Consider the following 21,198-nt stretch of genomic DNA (forward strand, 5'->3'; position numbering starts at 1 on the left):
TTTTTCAATTTTCTTGATTTAAGTCAATAAAGCAATCATCCCCAGGGGTATGGTTCCGTTTTAATGATGGTGGGTGGGGGAGGGACCTGGAGTTGGAATATCTGTGAGAGGGAGCGGAGCGACCGAGTGGGGAGGGTGGGGTATCCTCCCTCCCACACGATGAAGATTTTACATTTTCACACCTAAAATTCAGCGAACTGGTGCGCGCTTTTGGTAAAGTGGATTTTTTTTCCCTATCAAAAAACAAGTAAGAAAAAGAAATATTCATAGATAATTGAGTGACTTTATTAATAGTGGTATCTCAGCTCTTGCTCCGCCTTTGCGACATCACTGTGTAGGCCTACTAAATAGTGGGGCCTATCACCGGCGTAGCCAGGATTTGATCTTGGGGGGGGGGGGGGTTCTTCCTTCCTACGGTGAGAACTTTTGCATTTGATGTTGTAAATGGTGCAATGTGATGCTTTTTTTCTTTGGCGTGTTTTATCGAATTGAGACAGTCCCACATGTTCAATGTAGCAGTACATTTTGATGTAGATTATTATTGAACAATTTTGCCTATAATATAGGCATTGACATTATTGACATTTTGCGAGTACACACGTCGTGCACGTGCAGTACAATTCTAACCTAGCCGATCGCGACGAAGAAGCTATGGAATATTATAGCGCTCAGAAATTCTCATCAACAAGTATGGAGAAGACAATTGCCGCTTGTGAAAAAAGGTACACCGACCCTCCATGGTGATCCCCGCGAAGGCCGTGGTAAATTGGTCGGAGTTTCTTCCCACGACCGTCGTGTGGACACAGGGTCGTGGTAAAGATAAGAATGAATTTTAATTTTAATTGCTCTGGCATAAAATTTTACTCCGACTGGAAATACGTCTGAACGTGGCTTCAGAGAGTGGCTGGTTATTATGCAATGTAACGTGAATTCATTGTCTTCATATCTGGGAGGCAGATCCAGTTTGGCACATACTTCAAATATATTTGAGTAGTGGCTCCGACCATGGGATGCGAACAAGATTGTTTTGACTCCATCTCTCGAACCTCCTTGATTAAAGTAACAATACACACAAGATTTGTACACGCGTACACACTCACACACACACACACACATTGTCTCAAACTTTAGAATGATGTAGAAGAATAATTGTGACCCTGCATCATAAAACCAACAAAAATCTCCAGACATGGATTTTTAAGGAAATATTCTAAAAGAACAGATTTTAAGCTTGAAAATGATGTACGATTCAATTCAAATGGACTCTCCTAACCAACCTAGATATTGGAAGGAGGCACACACTCTGGAAAGGTGTGTACTGAGAAAAGAAGCTACAAATTATAGGGGCTATTAAAGCGCTTAATCTTTACCAAGCAGCGCTAGCTTCGCAATGAATTGGACAAAAACAAAAAAGCAGGTAAAACACCATGTATCTAGAACAATGAAGGGATTATCAGATTTAACTGAAACTAAACATGCACTATTAACACATTTTGTCTATAACTAATACCCACTTTCGAAGCAATAGCACAGTTTTTTTTTTCAAACGTTATTAGAGTTAAAAGTGAGTGTGTAATGGAATTTTAAGAAATGAAAATGGCCCTCTAAGAGATAGCCAAGTACACTATTCTACAAAAAAGTGTTTTAAAAACTGTTAAAAGCACAACCTCCTATTCGTTTTATGATCCCAAAATTATAAATAATGTAGTGGAAGAATTGCTCTTTCAGAAAATAGGAAAGAGGGGCCATGCGACTTTGGGTTGGTTTTTTGATGCACGGTCACAATTGCTCTTCCAGAAATAATGGAAAACTCAAGATGGATTAAGTTGACACGTTGCACATATTTTGAGTACTCACCTAAAATCAGGGTGTGCGACTTTTTGTTGGTTTTGTGATGCACGGTCACTAATGACCCTGTACTTATCACTAGCATTGTATGTACACAATCCTCAGTTCTACCAAGCAGGTTTGAGAGAATCGAGTCACAACTGTCTTATTTCCTTTCCTAGATGCTCGATGCCGCCAATCGAAAATATTTGAAGCATGTGTCAAACCGGATCTGCCACGCAGATAGGAAGACAATTGACTCGTTTCGCATTTCATAATCACAAGCTACTTTCTAAGGAAGATATGTCAGTGTGGTAGTGATTACTTTTCGCCATCCCTACTTATAAAAGATATGTGATATCATGGTAAAGACACGGGGATGGGCGAATAGAAATTGCGCAAAAAAAAAAAAAACCGATAGAAATTCCAATGAAAATTTCTCGACTGTTCATGCTCGGGCACTAATCTCATCAGATTTAATTGTCGGAAATAAGTGGAAAGTAATAAAACCGACTTTCCAGGAGAATACATTTTTAAACGCTGTCACATGATACAGCTCTGATTTACACTTGTGCACATATTTCTGGACGGGATTAACTTTATGTGAGGTTTCATTTCGTTTAACCCGTTCCATAATGAATTCTGAAATGCCCATAGACTTAACACGCAGGCCACCAGGTTCCCATACAGAACGACTCAATAGATAAACACGCAAAATATAGTATAATAGCCAACATTATGTTAACGTTCAAAATGAATCTTCAGATTGCTCAGCAAGACGGCGGCATCGAACCCCGATCATCAAAGGCAAAAATGCACCTGCGAAATACTTTTGTACGCATCGATAGAAAACTGACAACTGTTTGAATAATTACAGCCAGTTGGAACTCCATCTCTTTATCCTCCTTTGTTCTACAAGTCCAGCTGATCGCGGTCGGTGCAGACCACTAAACTCTATGTTAGAGTTCTGTACATTTTTTGGTGCAGATAACTACTAAAAGCAACTAAAAGTAACAGCAGAGAGGTGTAACCTCCCTGGTAACAGTACACGGACTGTTTGTACACGCGTACACACACGCACACACACACACACACACACACACACGTACAACAAACAATATTTCTCTCTGTATGAATACAACATTACGATACGGCGTAGAGCTATGCATATTCAAGAAAATCGAAAGATGATATGGAGTGTGTGTGTGTGTGTGTGTGTGTGTGCACATGTGTATTGCTCACGCTGCATGCGCTGGCGGGCCGTGTGTGTAACAGAGGTATTATTTTGAGTCGGCACGCAAATCGTCCCGTTGCCCATTTTCTGCCATTTTTTTCTCTCCTTACCTTCTACCTCCTAATCCTCTGCTTTTGTTAGTATGAACATACTTTTGAGGGTACCATGTCTTATTAGCGTCATTGCATAATTTTGTAGAAATTGAGAGGTGAGTTTCTGTTCGTATGGTGCCCTTGGCTTGATATACTTAAAGGCTGTATCTATGATTATCGTAGCATTTTCGATTACTATTATCAATAAAACATTCGAATTAAATAGGTAAAAATGACTGGTTGTTGACTTTTTCATGAACAAAATAAAGTTTTCATTCTATTAATTGTGACCCGCTACAACAAAAGGATCCTAAAGTCGCTGACAGCTGACCCGAGAAAGTCACATTATGAGTTTGAAGTCACATTATCAAAATTGATCAAAACAATCGGATTTCTGTTTCTGGCATAATATTGTAGTCTAATGTTTTGTCTATCATCAGCTGAAATTTCGAAGCTAAACGATAAAAAAGCCAGAAATCAGTGTTTTTCTGCGCCATGATTTTCTGACTTTCAACATAGCAGAAACGTGTCCGAATATTTGGATTTAGCGCCACAGCTAGACTCCGCCCCTAGCAACGAGGAAGTGATCTTATTGGTCAGTGCGTGGCATCCTGATTACTGATTGGTCGTGATAGCGTCGGAAGGAAAACTTTGAAGGCGTTTTTCTCGAAACTATGATTTCCTCAACCACCTGACATGCGCTACTAAAATCATCAATATCTCTGCAACCGAGTACTTTTATGAATTGTGCTATATGAAATTAAAGTAGAAGAGTAAGGGAATAATGTCATGCCATTTTCAGAAAATTGTCCTTCCCCGACTTTCGGATCCTTTTGTTGTAGCGGGTCACCCCTTTCATTTTTTTTTTATTTCACTTTCTGAAGAAGCACTCTAATATAAATCTAAAGTCTGTGATCATAAAAGGAATGGAAAATTACCTCAATTTTGGCAGTTTGTCTAGAACGTATTTATTTACAGATTGTTTGTTTGTTTGTTTGTTTGGTTTATTTCTGCATTTTCTTTCTCCGAATACAATTGCAAATGAAAACAAAATGATACAGATACATACAAATCAATACAAAGAAAAATCATTTGCGTAACAACATTCAGTCTGAAGTGGCATAATTATGAATCAAAATAACATATTAAGGCATACTGTATCTATAAACAAAGGAGAAATCAATACAGGGGACCGTCATCATAAGCAGAGCTTGACGTGGAATATGAATATATGATACCAATGTAATACAACACCAATTATATATGTACTCATAAAACTCTTAATCTTAATACACAAAACACATTTTGCTACAGAAAAAAAACAGAAAAGAAAAATAGTGACTTGGCGCTTTAAAACAAGAAAAAAATACAGCACGCAGCACCATTGACTGCTGCATGGTATAGTAGACAATAAAAGTGTAGGTGTGTGCGAGTGACAGTGCGTCGTGTGTGCAGGTGACAGTGCAAGAGAGAATAAAGGCTGTAGCATGCCTATTTTGGGGGTAAGGTATATGCTTTAATGAATGTATGCAATATCATTATCAAAGAAAGGAAAGGAACGGGAGGGAATGGAAAAAAATATTTAACAAACACTTTGCATGGATCAGTGCTTACTGAGACTTCAGAAAGAAAAGAATAAAAAGTACATTGATCAGGACTACAGGATAGGTAGACTATAGATAGACTATAGACTATAGACTATAGATAGACTATTAACATTATAGATAGATAGACAGGATAGATAGACTACTACAGGATAGATTGGGACTACGAGATACATTAATCTGTCCATATTTGACGCTGCATCACAAAACCAACAAAAAGTCGCCGAACTTGGATTTTTAGTTAAGGGCAGACTCTGATAGAGCAGACTCTTAAGCATTAAAATTATGTATAACTCAATTCAAATGGATTCCCCTAACCTATCTAAATACTGGAAACAAAGCACACACTCTGGAAAAGTGTGAACTGAGAAAATAGGCTCTGAAGTACAGGGTCTATTCAAGCGCATAATCTTTACCAAGACGTGCTAGCTGTGCGATGAAAAGGACAAAACACAGGAAGTAAATCATCGGAGCAACAATGATGAAGGGATAATCAGATTAAGCTGAAACTGAGCATGTTCTGTTAACCCATTATGTCCATGATTAATGCCAACTGTCAAACCAGTAGCATTATCTTTTCTAAAGATATTAGACTTGAAAGTGAAGAGCGTCCAAATGATTTCAATAAATGACACGGGGACTCTAAGTCATTCCTGATCATTCTACCCCCCCCCCCCCCAAAAAAAAAAAAAAAAAAAAGTTGTAGAAACCTGCTGAAAACACACTTTCTCATTCATGTTATGATCCAAAACTAAAGAATAATGTAGAAGGATAGCTCTTTCAAGATTTACTCCATTGACACATTTCACCTTTTTGAGCCCTCTCGTGAAATCAAGGGATGCGACTTTTTGTTGGTTTTGTGATGCACGGCCACATATTATGTGACCCTGCATCACAAAACCACCAAAAATGTCGCCTGACATGGTTTGTAGTTAAGGGCAGACTCTGAAAGATCAGATTCTTAAATTTTAAAAGACATAATTCTCAATATAAATCAGCTTTTCTAATCCATTTAGATAAGAAAGTACCCCCTGTTGAAAGTATTGACCGAGAAAAGAGGCTTATTAGGTCAGAGTGCATTCAAGTTCATAATTTTAGCCATCTGACAGGACAATGTTTTGTGTGATGATACTACAAAGGACAGGATATCTAACTCCAGAGAGATTATCAGAATGATAAAACTCAAAGTTTGCACACTCATTCAGTGTATTATATTGGATGCACGTCACGAGATCAACACCCATGAGTCATACAGCCCACGAGTCATACAGCCCATGAGTTCGACACTATTAACAGCAAACAAGGCCCACGAGACCGACATATTAATCACCGTGTTGTAATGTCGAACTCGAGGGCTGTTTTTACATAGTGTCGAACTCATGGGCCTTATTTGCCTAGTGTCGAACTCATGGGCTGTATGTCTCGTGGGCTGTATGACACATGGACCTTTTTACAATGTCGAACTCGTGGACTTTATGACTCGTGGGCTGTATGACTCGTCGGATGACCCCATTATATATATGACTAATACTATGTTTCGATACAGTAGCATTACCATGTTTAAATTTAATTTAAATTTAGAGTTAAATGTAGAAAGTGTGTATACGGGTAAGGTTGAGGAATGAACACAGCCTTTCAGCCTTCAAAATTATCAGAGGTCTGAAGAGTGATATCCGATAACCAACAAACAAACAACAACACATGGGGATTTCAAAAAATGAAGCAACAAAGACAAAATGAATGGCTTTGATTCATCAATATAGTGTTTCTGGCCCTACACAGGAATATTTATATAACATTGACCGGCCTCGAGGGAGATACCAGAAAATATTGCCCAAACTGAAAGAATATTTCCCGAGTCTTCCACTCGGGCAATATTCTTTCAGTGCCGGCAATATTCATCTGGTAACTCCCTCAAGGCCAGTCAATATCATAATTATTACCTATCCCCTAGGTAAATTCAGAAAATATGTGAATACGGCTATACACTGTGAAATAGATCAAGCCACATTTGACTACCTGAAGATCATCAGCATGTCGAATAATCGAAAAATTGTTCATCAATGTATATCATTCAACTCCAACTTCAAAGATACATGTACTTGTAAGAGGCGAACTTCAAACATCTGAACGCTTTTACACTTTATTTTTACTTCTGTTTAAATTTGGAGAGTTGTAAAACTGATGGTCACTGTGCAATTATTGAGCACAAATGGACTAGTGATTGTTTGACGCGTAGTGCTGCTGTAAGTGGTCGACCTTGTATGAGTTGATTTATCAGTGTTCTTCTGCGGTGCGTGTAACCGACACCCAGCGACGTCCTGGAATGTTTTCTTTTCGTGGTCGATCGGAATGTTTACATTTAAAGCAGGGAGGTGGGGAGAAAGATTGGAAACACTCTTTCTCTTCCCACCCGTCCCTGTGTAAAGTGAATTGCGAAAACCGGAAGATTGCGGTGTTTGCACACATTGTTTTGTGTATGGTACGGTGTGTGTAAACGACACGCAGTGACGCGCGACGTGGCGAAACGAATATTGACTGCTGACCTTTAACCCTGCAAAATAACAACTGCAATTGCCTCGCAAAACTACCTCGTATAGGTAATAATCTCTTTTGTTAAGGGGAGGGGGGGGTATGTTCAATATTTATGGGAATGGCACTCAAACAAGGCAGCGCAGCGACCGAGCCGGGGAGGGGGGGGGGGGGGGAGGGTGTGGGAGGGCCGGGGCTACCCTCTCCCACACGAGGGAGATGTCGCATGTTTAGAACTGAATCTAAACGATGTGGTGCCTTTTCTTTTTAGGTGATACGCTATCAGCGTATCACCTATTGTGATTGTCAAAATCTCTCTTTATTTCTTTTTATTCTTCTTTCTTTCTGGACAATTTTGTGTCATCAATATCTCAAGAATGACATTACGGAATAACATGACATTTTCAGGGAACATGTCTCATGACAAAATGTAGCCACAATAAGGTTTTCATGACAGTAACATATCTATGACGTCATCTAGGCGCCATTTTGTGATTTTCGGACCATGTTACATGATCGATCATAACTTCATATCTAAAGGTCATGTCTGTATCATTTTCGGCGGACATTAAGTTCAGGTCACGCTCTATCATACATTTTAATGCTAATTACCTAAGACATTATTACGCGCGCGTACGCGCGCGTCAAACTTTTAAAAGGCTCAAAACAACTTACCAATGGGAAATCTCGAAGTTTCAGACAATTTTAAGCGTTTCGCGCGTTCGCGTCCGTCCGCACATTTTCGCGCGTAGTGCGCGTAAGCAAACTGAAAATGCACATTTTTTGACAGATTTGGATTCCTGATACATTAAGTAACAATATCCATTGATTTCCGATCAATTTTGACCTATAACAAAGGAATGCGTTGGCGTCAAAGTTGAAATTTCGTGTGCGCGTCTTTGTGCAAATATAGCGAAAAACATGTCTTTGTTTATTTCGCCATAGCTCTTTAAAACGTCTGGTTACCCTATGTTTTTATTGCATATTACAAAAACATATGAATTGGAAATAACGTTTCAAGTATTAATATTTCCATAATTACATTATGACGTCATCATATCATCATCTGAAATCAAAAAAGTGGAATTAATTTTTTTGAGGTACTGTTTCTGACATTCATTTGCTCGTATCTCTGTTGTTTAAGCTCAATATTATCCCAAATTCAGATATGTTGTACTTTGAACATTTGCCTTTCAGGTCCATGTCATGGTTTTGAAATTTAATGACGTCATCATACTTTAAATTGTGATTAAAGGTAAAGACGCAAAATCGGACAAGTTTACGTGTTATGTCTATGGGAGGGGATCTTTTTTAAAACCATGCATTGACTTGACAACGTTTAAGCACCTTTATCTCAGCTGATTTTGCTTCATTTCCTCTGAAACTTTAGTATGTTGTAGCTGAGACAATAAGCTGCAGTAATCATGCATTTTATTTTTTGAAATCTCATCATCAGGTTGACAATTTTGCAGTTTAAAACTGAAAATGAGAATGGAATGTGGACAAAACGATTCCCGATTCAGCTTTCACATACATAAGTTTACGTTCCTCATATTTTCTCGCCGAGACGTATGGCCGAGCGGTTAAAGGCGACGTCTCAGAGACGTGAGGTTGCGGGTTCGAACCCCGCAAGATCACGAAACAAAATACTTAGCTATTTTACTTTTTTTCTTCAATTTTGTATTACATATTCGTCCATGTAGAAATCACGTTCGTATATAAACGCACCTATACACACACACAGACACACAGACACACACCATATCCCTCTTTTTTGTGTTGGAGACCACATTGCTTCGACTGCTGCAAAACTTTGCAGGCTGACTTTGTCAAACCGATCATAGTATGTAATGACGACGACTGAGGTGTTGTACTTTGAAAAAATGTCTTTCAAGACCATGTCATTGTTTTGTACTTTGATGACGTCATCACACTGAAAATTGTGATTAAAGACAAGGTATCAAAACCAGCCGATTATAGGCTTTATGTCTACGGCGCGTATTTTTCCCAAGTTGCCAGAAATGGCATAGCGACATCAGTCGTTACAAGGCCTCATTTCCGTCTAGCAATGCAATACATGTTCACGCGGCCACGATTGTTGAGTGGGCATTGACTTTTTCTCCCTGTCATATCTATACATTTCTTTTTTGCCTTACCATTTCCGGGGATGTCCCGTGGCCGAGTGGTTAGAGAAACGGTTTTGCATGCACGCTCAATATAACTTCAAGGTGCCTATATCACATTCTTTTCTTTGTCGATCACAGATGACCGACACCTGATGACCCCAAGCGTATCACCTAACTCGTCAGCGTGACGAGTTTCATATCTCGTTAATAATTGGGGTAAATTCGGGCAATTTCCAGTAAAAATGTAAGACGATTAAATATGCAAGGAGAAGGTGACAGACTTAATTGTGGTATCTGTTACATCTTTTCCGCGCATGAGTCTTCACTGTGTACTACGTCGATGGAGATGAACCAAGGCATAGACAGGCACATGCACACACACACACACACACACACACACACACACACACAAACCACATACAATTATTCCTTTTTAAAGTCTATCTACGTTGTTAAAGCACAAGTTGAAACGCTCATAAAATGGTCACTGATGATGACAGAGCATGCGATTCTACTCCCTCCCCCCTCAAAAAATAAAAAATTAAAAAATTAAAAAAATAAAGAAACCCATACATGTTCCCAAGAATGACATTTTATGAAATTTCAAATTGAACTCACAAAGAAAAAATAAGCTAGATTAGAAATAAGAAAATCTTCCTCAATTTCAGGCGTTACACAGAATATGGCTGCTCAAGGGATGTTCCACAACATGTGCATGGCATTACGAATCACGCAGAACATATAGAATATAAAGATGTCCTTATATTCTATCTGTATTAACATTCCCTATGTCATCGACGCTAAGTAGTCAATTCACTTTTTTCGTTTCCGGTTATGAAAAGTACATCCTACAGAAAAATCAGACGGTGACTTATTATATCTGGGAAATTATTCCATGAAGACAAAATGTGACCCTGTACCACAAAACGAACAAGAAGTCGCCAGACATGGATTTTTTGTAAAGGTCAGATTCTGAAAGAGCAGACTCTAAGCTTTAAAATGATATATAACTCAATCCAAATAGACTCTCCTAACCTATTTAAATATTGGAAAGAAAGTACACACCCTGGATAAGTGTGAACTGAGAAAAGAGGCTCTGAAGAACAGGATCTATACAAGCGTTTAATCTTTACCAAGCTGCGCTAGCTGTGCGATGAATGGAACAAATAACAGGATGATAACCACCAGAGCAACAACAATGGTGGGATTAACAGATTAAGCTGAAATTAGGCATGCCTTACTACCACATTCTGTTGATGACAAATGCCAACTTTATAAAGCAGTAGCGTTATACCTTCTAAAGTTTTTGGAGTTGAAAGTGATGAGCATGGACAGGGTTTTTTAAGAAATGAAAAGAGGACTCTGAGAGAAACACCTAATCACACTATTCCACTAAAAAGTGTTCCAGAAAAACTACTGATAATCCAATTTCCTTTTCGTTTTATGATCCCAAACTTTAGTATGATGTAGAGGAAGACTTGCTCTTTCAGAAAATATGAAAAAGTCAAGATTGGCTAAGTTGACCTATTTCACGTATTTTCCGCTCTCACACAAAATCAGTGCGTGCGACTTTTTGTTCGTTTTGTGATGCACGGTTACAAATCCTATTTCTTTGAATCGTTTTGTTTGGATGTGGGCTGTATATTAGTATCCTTTCCGGTTTACGCTTGTTTCATTGTTGTCAGTCTTAGTAGAATCCTTTGCCTATACTCTCACACAAGCTTCTACGATTACACTATCAGTAACTGATAGCGAAATTTCGTGAATTCCCCGGACGAAATTTCGTTACAATATATTGCATGTATTAAGTGCCGAATTCATAGGCGGCTGTAGTAAACTTTCTTTGTAATATCAGGAAATAGAAGATACCACGCACAGTTTATCATTGTTGTACGAAAAAAAAACTATCAGACACAGAAATGATATTTCCCACAAGGTGTGTCGTTTGAAGTTTGATATTCATGAGACGTTTTCATGATTGCCCATTTACTCTTCTTCCGATGACGTGCATGGGTCTCAGTAAAATTCTTTGCTCTACACTCGTAGCACTATTTTGTAAGAAGAGTTTGTTCGCAAAAACCGATAAGTCCATATTTGTCAAATGCAGATATTTGCGATTAAAGGTCAAGAAAAATAAAGAGAATAATAAGATTTTTTTTTTGCTTCTTTTGACCATAACTTCAAAACTGTACCTTTATATGTTGTGACCAATATATAATTTTAAAGGTATTATTTTGTACTATATGATAGAGACCGTACTTCAAAATCTTCAAAAATGGACTTATCGGTTTTTGCGATCAAACTCTTCTAATGTTCTCCTCTATGTTTAATGTGCAGTAATCGGCTATGGCACGACAGAAGAGACCCAGAGCTCTACCCACTTCGCTCCAGGTAAGAATGGCCCTGCAGTCTCTTAACTCTTTATGTGCCACGTTCGCCAGTCGACGGCGTGCCACATTCGCATATTTTGCTCAAACGCACAAACCCATGAAAACCGGTCGATAAATAGCCAAATGCCACAGTACAATGAAAGTTTCACTCGTGATTCCATTCCTCACACTAAGAGCTTGTATTGCGTGGTGTGTGAAATGATTCGAGAAATCATCACTTAATCATAGACGATAGAACACTGACTGTTCAGTGTCAGAGGAAATTACAACATCTGCATTTTTCAAGAGATGATTTGTTTGTTTGTTTTTTGTCGTTGCTTCGGGTCTAAAAAGCACATGGAGGAATAATGTACCCTTTACACATGGAAATGAAATATTAACAAGGGGGACCCAATTCATGATTTCAGTATATCACTAATGCTCAATAACTGTAAAGATACTCTTCTATGTATTGACAACTTAGGGTTGGGCTTACACATAATCTTACGACACTGTAGGATATAACTTCCCGGCTTCTTTATTGTTGTAGAGGAATAATGCATAACTGTAAATGTGTCATTTTTTGTTTCTCACCTTTGCTTATTCGATTTGAAGTCATGGCCGAACGACTAAAGCATAAACATATCATCATAGTAGCTCATTCTGTTATTGTCTGTAGTAATCAATTTGAATTCATAAGATTTGATACTTAAGAAAATTATGGGATTCTTTTTTTTATATGTATGTCCTTTAGTATATATCATGTATATTATATATTCATGTATAGACATAATAGTGATAATGGATGTAACACCAAATACATTATCCCTGTCTCGGTCAGTCACATTACGTGAGTTAAAAAAGAACCCAAGAGGAGCATTTTTTTTTTTTGTCATGACGTAGACACAGACTCAAGCACGCAGACATGATTATTATCATATTATCGTCATCATCATCATTATAAATACCGTATGTAGGCCTATAATAAGCCTATGGCTACCATATAAATGAGTGAAAACATAGTTCTCCTAAGGATTTTAGAACCCGTTTTGCACCGTATTTCATACTAAGTATTAAAGTAAACAACTCATCATCCCGGCAAATCGAGTCAGCCAGGTAAGTTTCTACCTTTCGATATATTGCATCCAAGTCTTGCTTGCAATATATCTGAAGAGTCTACCAAGAAACTTACCTGGCTGACGCGAATTGCCGTGATGATGAGTTGTTTTGCAGAATTTTGAGATAAAAAATAAGGTCGGTATATTGACTTTTATTCCAGAAGGATCCATAGCAGGTTAACTCGGTCTCAGGAACAACTCCGACCAATTTCAGGCAATTTACTCTTAGTTTATATACAGGGGTGCGCAGGTTCATTTTGTGTTATACTCGCGTGAGGGGTTCTTTGATTTGGCATTGAATCAACTCGGCCCATAACTGCGAGCAGCCAGTACGCGAAGCGCTCCCATAGTACAACACTGTACAATCCAAAGGGACATCTCAGCCCCGTCGTCAAAGCGAGGCCAAGTTGTCCCCAAGTCCGATCTAACCTGGCCCCGTTCTGAGATTACGACTTCTGCGAAACTTTGGTTAATATTTCGCTTTTTCATCGGATCCCAACAAATATTTTGTTATGACAGAGTTATTCCACATATTTCTTAGGTATACGTGTACATTTTGGAGTAAAATTCGACAATATTTCTGCAGGCGTATCAGAACTATGCTTTTAGTAGAGGGAGAGAGAAAGAGATTGACGGCGTTTGTCAGCTGAAACACAAATTTTGAGGGACTACAGATTGAAAAACAAATGACATTACTTCATATGTTTTAATGTTAAGACAGAAAATATGATTCTGGTGATATTTTCATGTCTGAAACACAATCATACTGCTGTGTGCTTCCTTAAAATGAAGACAATGAAAGGAAGGCAGAGTTCACTAATGTTCAAGTTAAGACGCTCGCGTTTTAGTTACCAAAATGGCCGCCATTGGGCTCCATGTTGGACTCCATCGCGTACTACACCCTCTACACCCGTTTACGTGCGAAATCGCGAGAGTACGCCCTCTTAGCGCTAGCTTCTATGCTCTTTGGCTTGAAAATTTCTTGTTTCAGAGCCTGTTTTTTTTTTTCAGTACTAACTTTTTCAGAGTGTGAACTTTCTTTCCAGTATTTAGATAGCTTAGGAGAGTCCATATTAACTGAGTAATACATAATTTTAAAGCTTAAACACTACTCTTTTAGAATCTGCCATTACGTTATATCTTTTTCCTTCTACACTTCTTTTATTGTTGTCAGTCTATTTCCTCCTGTGTTTATTCTTCAGGAAAAGATAGTGACATGATAACAGAGACTTCTCGGGACTACGCAACAGGTACTACTCTCGCGTAATTATCAATACTTAAATGACGAATGAACATTGACTTTCAGCCATCAAAAGTGACAGAGGAAAAGAGACCGGCCGGATTTTCCAGATATGCTTTTTCTATTTTTGTTGTTGCTTTGCGTCGAGAAAAAACGTGGTGGTTTCAAAAATGTACACACATGATATTGAAATAGAAACAAGGAAGTCTAAATTTATGATTTCATTTCCTCGGGAGTGCTTAGAAGCTGTGAGGAAAATATCCTTTTATATAATAATTCATTAATAATTTCATATTAGAGTGATATTATTATATTTCTCATCTTTAGGAACTTATGCAGAGGGGGATTTATGATTATAATTTTACGACACTGTATGTCTTCTTGGCTTCTTTAACCTTTTAGAGGAATTGGTAAGGAATGTATATACAATATACGCATTCATATTATTTTTCTCTTTCTCATTCTTGCTCATTCATGTCTGAGTCATAACCAAAAGAAAAAAAAACAGTAACAACTTACCACCATGTTTTCTTATTCTATTTGTAGTAATTTGGTAATCAGTTTAAGGTAGAAAGATTTGATTTCTAAGAAAATTTATTCTTTCCCTCGTCTCTGCTTTCACTTGTGTGTTCATTAGTATTGAAATATTTAAAGGGATAGTACAGTTTTGGTGGAGGTGAGAATTGGGCTTTTAACTTTTTGCGAGATACCAAGAAAACACTTATGAAATAGTACAGAGCATACCATTTTAAGAGGAATTCGAAGTTTACTTGATGGAAATCGGGTTTGGAATGACGGAAACATCCAAAAACAAGGTAAAACAAAGCGATTGTGTGAAAGTGTGGGTCCCACACTTTATTAGAATTACTCTTTTTGGATATCTCAGCTATTTCAAAACCAATTTTCATCAAATAAACGTTGAATTCCTCATAAAATTACATGCTCTTTCATATTTCATTAGAGGTTTTTCATTATCTCACCAAAAAATGTTAGAAATCTGAAGTTAGGTCTCAACCGAAACTGTACAATCCCTTTAAGTATGGACATAATAGTAAAAATGAATGTAACACCAAATACATTGCATCACTTGTGTTTGATACTGTGGAATAAGCTATTTTCCTGTTTGGCATTTGAACTGCAGTAACATGTAACGAACATTTGTACTTGAATAAGCACATAATTATAAACACAAGCGAACATCGGAAACAACACTGTTATCTTTTTTATTACAAAGTTCCTCCCGATGGAGGACTTCAATGATAATATCCGTCTCCTGTTTCTTTTTGAAATGGAATTAAAACTTAACATTACACTTGCAGGTATGGGGTTTAGGGTGAGAATAAAATCGGAGATCCATTGCTTCTCACAGTCATACTTTTGTGTGTTTAATCAATTTCATTGAAACTATTTTTTAGAGCTACATATTCCTTTGCAAACGGTTGACAGCTGTTTTGAAAAAGACATCTTCATCAGGAATTGCATCATTATTAATTTTCCCCATTTCACTCTTGGCCTGTAGCATGGTTTATTTGTCACGGCTGTTTTAAACTTCGCACCTGTTTCCGATGTTGTTGTTGTGGTGGTGGTGGTAGTGGTGGTGTTGTTGTTGTTGTTGTTGTTGTTGTTGTTGTTGTTGTTTTTTTTTTTTTTTGGGGGGGGGGGGGTACAGTGCTTGGTGGTATAACAAAGAGAGGGAAACTTCTTGGCATAAGACATATTGTTACCGACATTTATGTTAACAGCTGCAGAACACGTAACTTTCCCCCAAAACATCCTGCAAAATTCATGTATCCGCACAGTTTGTAGCAAAACAACAATTAATGTCACATTGAGGGGAAAAAAAAAACCTGAAGTACTACTTCGTGTCTAATGATTTTCATACGATCATACTTTCCAATTATTTTGTTTTCTCGTATCTCTCATGAACGTCGTAATTCTCTTGGTTTGATAGGTATGTCTTATTTTTGTGAAGTTATCTACTTTCTGGCATCTGTTTGCATGGAAGTATTGATAACCAACCGACCAACTCTATCTTTATCCAAAGATCATTATCTCTCCTTTAACAGATCCAACGAATGAGATAATTTTTACTCAGACCGAATTTACCAACGAGAGCAAAGACGTACCAGTATCTTATGCGGAAACAGAGGAACCTGGCATTGGTATCGCTGCAAATACTAACACGCCACCAGTCCTCACACTGAGTGTTGCAGTGGGAATCTCAATCGCCGTACTCCTGCTGTGGTGAAAAGGTATCAATGGCTGGAAGAGAGGAGGGGACCAAGGTGAATAGAGGAGATACTGTGGATCACAATACCAATTAACGTCCATTACCGACAATACATACCTAAACACAGGCCATCCGCGCAACGCCCATCCTGATCGAGAACGCTACCCTCTCCGATGTTCACCAAGTCCAAAAGATACTCATTCCAATACTCTACCTAATTCGAAAAGTAATGAAAATGAGTCGGACCTTTCCTACTGACATAGATACGTCCTTCTCAAACATTTATCAGGTCGTTGCTCTCATCAGTAGAATGTGTTATACCATCGATAATCAAGATATGCATGACGTCAACTTTATAACTATAGCTACCTATATACTCAGTAAATAAATTCTGATACGTTCACTATTGTCAGTCACCGACAACGAAGAATTAGCACTACTTGTTTGTAAAGATATGAATTATTTGCTTGGGATAAAGGAATTGCATTTCAAACCCTAAAGGGTTTCGATGTCACAATACAGATATCGTCAACAACTGATTTTATATCTGAAATTCTGCTTATATGTAGGAAATAAGTGACCTGGCGTGCTCAATCAGGTAAAGTGTAATAAAACACTTCATTAATCTGTACGAGATTGCAAGAATGCAGTGTATCTTTTGATCTAAAATAATAATAATAATGAATAATGTTTTGATCTAAAATTAAAGAAGAGTGTACCCGGACATAAACTTTTATTTGAGTTGCAATGTGGACTCTATATCATCGCCGACACAGGAAACTGGTAATACAGAAATGTGAATATTTAGCTAAAACTGATGATGTCCCCACACTATCGGAGTTTTTCTTGATTTTTCGAAGACATTTGACACAATTGACCATGATATTTTTTTATCTATAAGCTACCACATTATGTTATACGTGGGAAGGCTTTGGACTGGTTTCGAGATTATTTATCAAACAGAAAGCAATTCTGTGAGTATAAATGGCCGTGATTCTCGGTTGAAGTTACTTTCATGTGATGTTCTATATGGCTTTTTTATTAGGCCCATTATTGCTCATTTTGTACATCAACAATCTTCCTATAGTTCCTCGCCAATCTTCCCTTTATATGAAGAGTTTGTTTGCAAAAACCGATAAGTCCATATTTGCCAAATGGAGATATTTGCGATTAAAGGTCAAGAAAAATAAAGAGAATAATAAGAAAAATTTTGCTTCTTTTGACCATAACTTCAAAAATATACCTTTATATGTAGTGACCAATATATCATTTAAAAGGTCTTATTTTGTACTTTATGACAAAGATCGTACCTTAAAATCTTCAAAAATGGACTTATCGGTTTTTGCAAACAAACCCTTCATATGTTTTGCTGATAACTCCAATCTGTTTCTTACACACAGAGATCCTTATACTCTTGTTAACACAATGAATAAAGAACTTTACCCGTTCCATACTGAATTCTGAAATCCCCATAGACTTAATACACGGGCCACCAGGTTCCCGTACGGAACGGGTTAAATCTGTGCAGTTTTGGATATACCTCATAGATAAAACTCATTGCATGTTTTTTGGCAACAGTCTTAAAACCCTTCCCCTTCATATTAAGTGTAATGAAATGGAATTAAATCAAGTTCGTAGTACAATTTTTAAAGGCTTTCAATTGATAGCAATTTATCTTGGAATCCCACGTTAGTTATTTAAGTAATATTCTTTCTAAAACACGGGTGTTCTTAATAAACTCTAGAATGTTTTTCCTAGTCAAATTCTGCCTGATCTTTATTCCAATTTGATTACTCCGTACCTATTATGACATTTCTGTATGAGGGAATGCATCTAGAAATCTCATTGATGTGCTGTTCAGTTTTTTAAAAACGCGCCATTAAAATATCAACCATGTCGGATATTTGTCCCACACGATTAATTTATTTTTCAAAAATAAAATACTAAAAATGTCCGATCTGTTCAATTATAACGTCGGCATATTTATGTACAAAATTTCTGGCTAGAAATTACCAGATGTTTATACTCGCATGTTCAGGAAAAACAATATATTGTTTCATAATTGTCCTACCAGCCAAATTGACGCATTTCACCTTCCACGTACTCGAACAATTTTCGCCAAAAGACAATAATGTATACGGGCCCCACATACTGGAATGACCTCTTCTCCAATGTAACAGGTTGCTCGTCTTCATATTCCTGTAAACAAAAATTAAACACACTGCTATAGCTTCTGACCATCCGAGCGTTGAGAATTTAGGGTTTCTGGGACGAACACTACACTAGGGCTTTCTATAGCTCAGTCGGTAGAGCACCGGGCTAGCAATCCGGAGGTCTCGGGTTCGAATCCCGATGGAATCCCATTTTCTTTGCTCATTTTTCCACTAATAACAATTAAAAGAGTCTATATTGAGGGCATATCTTGCAGACACTTGATACATTTGTAATGTCTTTTTTTTTTATACTGTGGTATGTCGTTATCCGACCAAACATTCTTTTCAACATGCCGCAAATTGCATTTGCGGTTCTCCAAATTCATCATTAGCAATTGAAGACCAAAATATTAGAACTACCCAAGTCCAATGTTTGGCCAAATTCCGTTTGACATGGGAAATTGTAGCTTATGCATAGACTCATCTTGTGTATAAATGATAAATCCTAATTACCCCCCGAAGTGCCTGAAATAAATGAGTGAAATCTTATATGAATGTAAGAATAACCCAAGTCCAGGACTTGGGTCACTTTTACATTCATATTATAGCGCCCTCTCCCATCGCTTCTCTCATCTCATATAGCAGCCAATCCTGTATATGATTCAAAGAACGACCCAAGTCCATCAATAAAATGGCCTCTTCACAATCAATGTAAATGTTAACTGTCATAATTGTATATGTTCGAATTTTAATATAGAGGTTGCCTTCCCATCACAGTTAAATAGAATAGTATTGGACAAATAAAAAAAGATATGATTTTTTTTTTTTAAGTTTACTCGAAATGGCCTTCCATGGACTTGGGTCGTTCTAATATTCAGATACTCAATTCCACACTTCGTTTCCCTTTCTTCCTCCTTTCCTCTACCTCTCTCTCACTTTCTACCCAGAGCTGGACGCCATGCACAAATGACTTCATAGCTGAACACGCAATTTTATGTGTGTTTTGCTCAACATAACCTTGTGATAGTTTTAATGCAACAACAGTTTGTAGCATTTATGAAATTAGGCTCTAATTATGCAAATCATGTTCTAGGCCGGGAAAGAATGATACGTCGGTCACACTAATGGTTCACGTTCTAGTATAGTTTTGTTTTCTCTTATTATTACTTTTTCATTACGTAGGCCGGCATACCCCGCTTCTCGTATTTGGTAATATTAAAATCGTCTGGTGTTTTCTTCTATTCGTTCTCCTTTTCTTTTTCACAAAAACTAATTATTCGGGGCTAACAGCCAAACAGCTCTCATGTAGATCCCGTCATACATCTCTTTGTTCACCCCCATTTCGATTTTGACCAGTTATCGTTACAATTGTTGTATAATTACCGTGCATATTGATTCTTTTTGCACATTGTTTACAAGTTAATAGAACTTGTATTATTATTTCCTGAGTAATTTTCATAAATGAGAAGTATGAAAATAAATCAAGTGATTTGAAATTAAAAGTGAGCTATGATTTGTGAGGTGATAGGCCTCAATAGAATGCTTCTGTAAGAGTAAAACGTAGAGCATAGTTCAACACTGCGCAGTAGAATTTCTTTTAAAGAGTTCATGTAAAAGAAAAAAAGGAAGGAAAAACTTGGATAGTTCCACAATGGATTGCAATAAATTTAAAACAATTTCAAGTGTTTCTCTTGCAGCAGAAAAATTGGAATATGTTTTCTGTTGGCTAAAGTTGAACATACGATATTGCAATAAATCATGGAATGATCATGCTGCACAGAATAAAAAAAAGAAACTGTTAAGGACGGTTCGTTTGTATGTGTGTTGGAAACATTGTGTGTGTGTGTGTGTGTGTGTGTGTGTGTGTGTGTGTGTGTGTGTGTGTGTGTGTGTGTGTGTTTTACATCTGAGAAGATGGCTGAAAAGTCAGCTGCACTAGTTAGTTTTCATTGGGGTCTAGTTGGATGACAGGCTGGACCACTTCACCGGGTTATGCACCCCTTGTATTACCCCTAAAATGTAATAACCACCCTTCATGCAATACATGTACAATATCAACCCTAAATGCAACATCCACCCAAAATGTAATACATCTTAACCCTAAATGTAACACATCTTAAGCCTAAATGCAATAACGACCCTTAACGTAAAGCCCCTTAATCCTAAATGTTATGTTTTGTTTGCTCATTTCCATCTGAGAAGATGGCTGGATAGCCCATATTCAGCTACGTTAAGCTGGTCTTCCATGGGGTCCAGTTGGATGTGAGGTGGGACCACACACCGGGTTAAACACCCTGCTCTTTGTGATGAATTAATGAAGCGGGATCTTTTACGTGCATGAACTGTGACTCTCATACACGGGACCTCCATTTTATGTCCGTCGGAGGGACAGAGTTTGTTTGCCTCTTGCAAGAGGAGACGGTATGATTACACACAACATTGCTCAGTCCAGTCTATTCGAACTCGGGTCATTAGGATCGTGAGGAAGACGGGGTACCGACTGAGCCGACTCACCACCCGAAATGTAAAACACCTTAACCCTTGATGTAATAACAACCCTAAATGTAATTCTTTTTAACGTTATTCTCTTTTTTTATTGTAATTTATGGGGTGGAGGGTAAAGAAGAAGGAATCTTACAAGACAGTATAACAACGAAAAACAATACATTGCAC

General features: G+C 37.7%; 1 protein-coding gene across 1 annotated transcript in view; it reads left to right on the forward strand.

Moving 5' to 3' along the window:
- LOC139717237 (scavenger receptor cysteine-rich domain-containing protein DMBT1-like) overlaps positions 1-16,390 on the forward strand; it is a 63,067-nt gene extending 46,677 nt beyond the window's left edge. Inside the window, exons 6-7 of the mRNA XM_071628736.1 lie at positions 14,105-14,152; positions 16,209-16,390. Of these exons, the coding sequence (XP_071484837.1) occupies positions 14,105-14,152; positions 16,209-16,390 (230 nt within the window). The remainder of the gene's footprint in view (positions 1-14,104; positions 14,153-16,208) is intronic.
- Positions 16,391-21,198: the final 4,808 nt, after the last annotated feature.

Source organism: Diadema antillarum, unplaced genomic scaffold (genome assembly GCF_040938485.1).
Source record: "Diadema antillarum isolate AM-2024a unplaced genomic scaffold, OU_Dant_1.0 scf00000073, whole genome shotgun sequence".
NCBI classification, from domain to species: Eukaryota; Metazoa; Echinodermata; class Echinoidea; order Diadematoida; family Diadematidae; genus Diadema; species Diadema antillarum.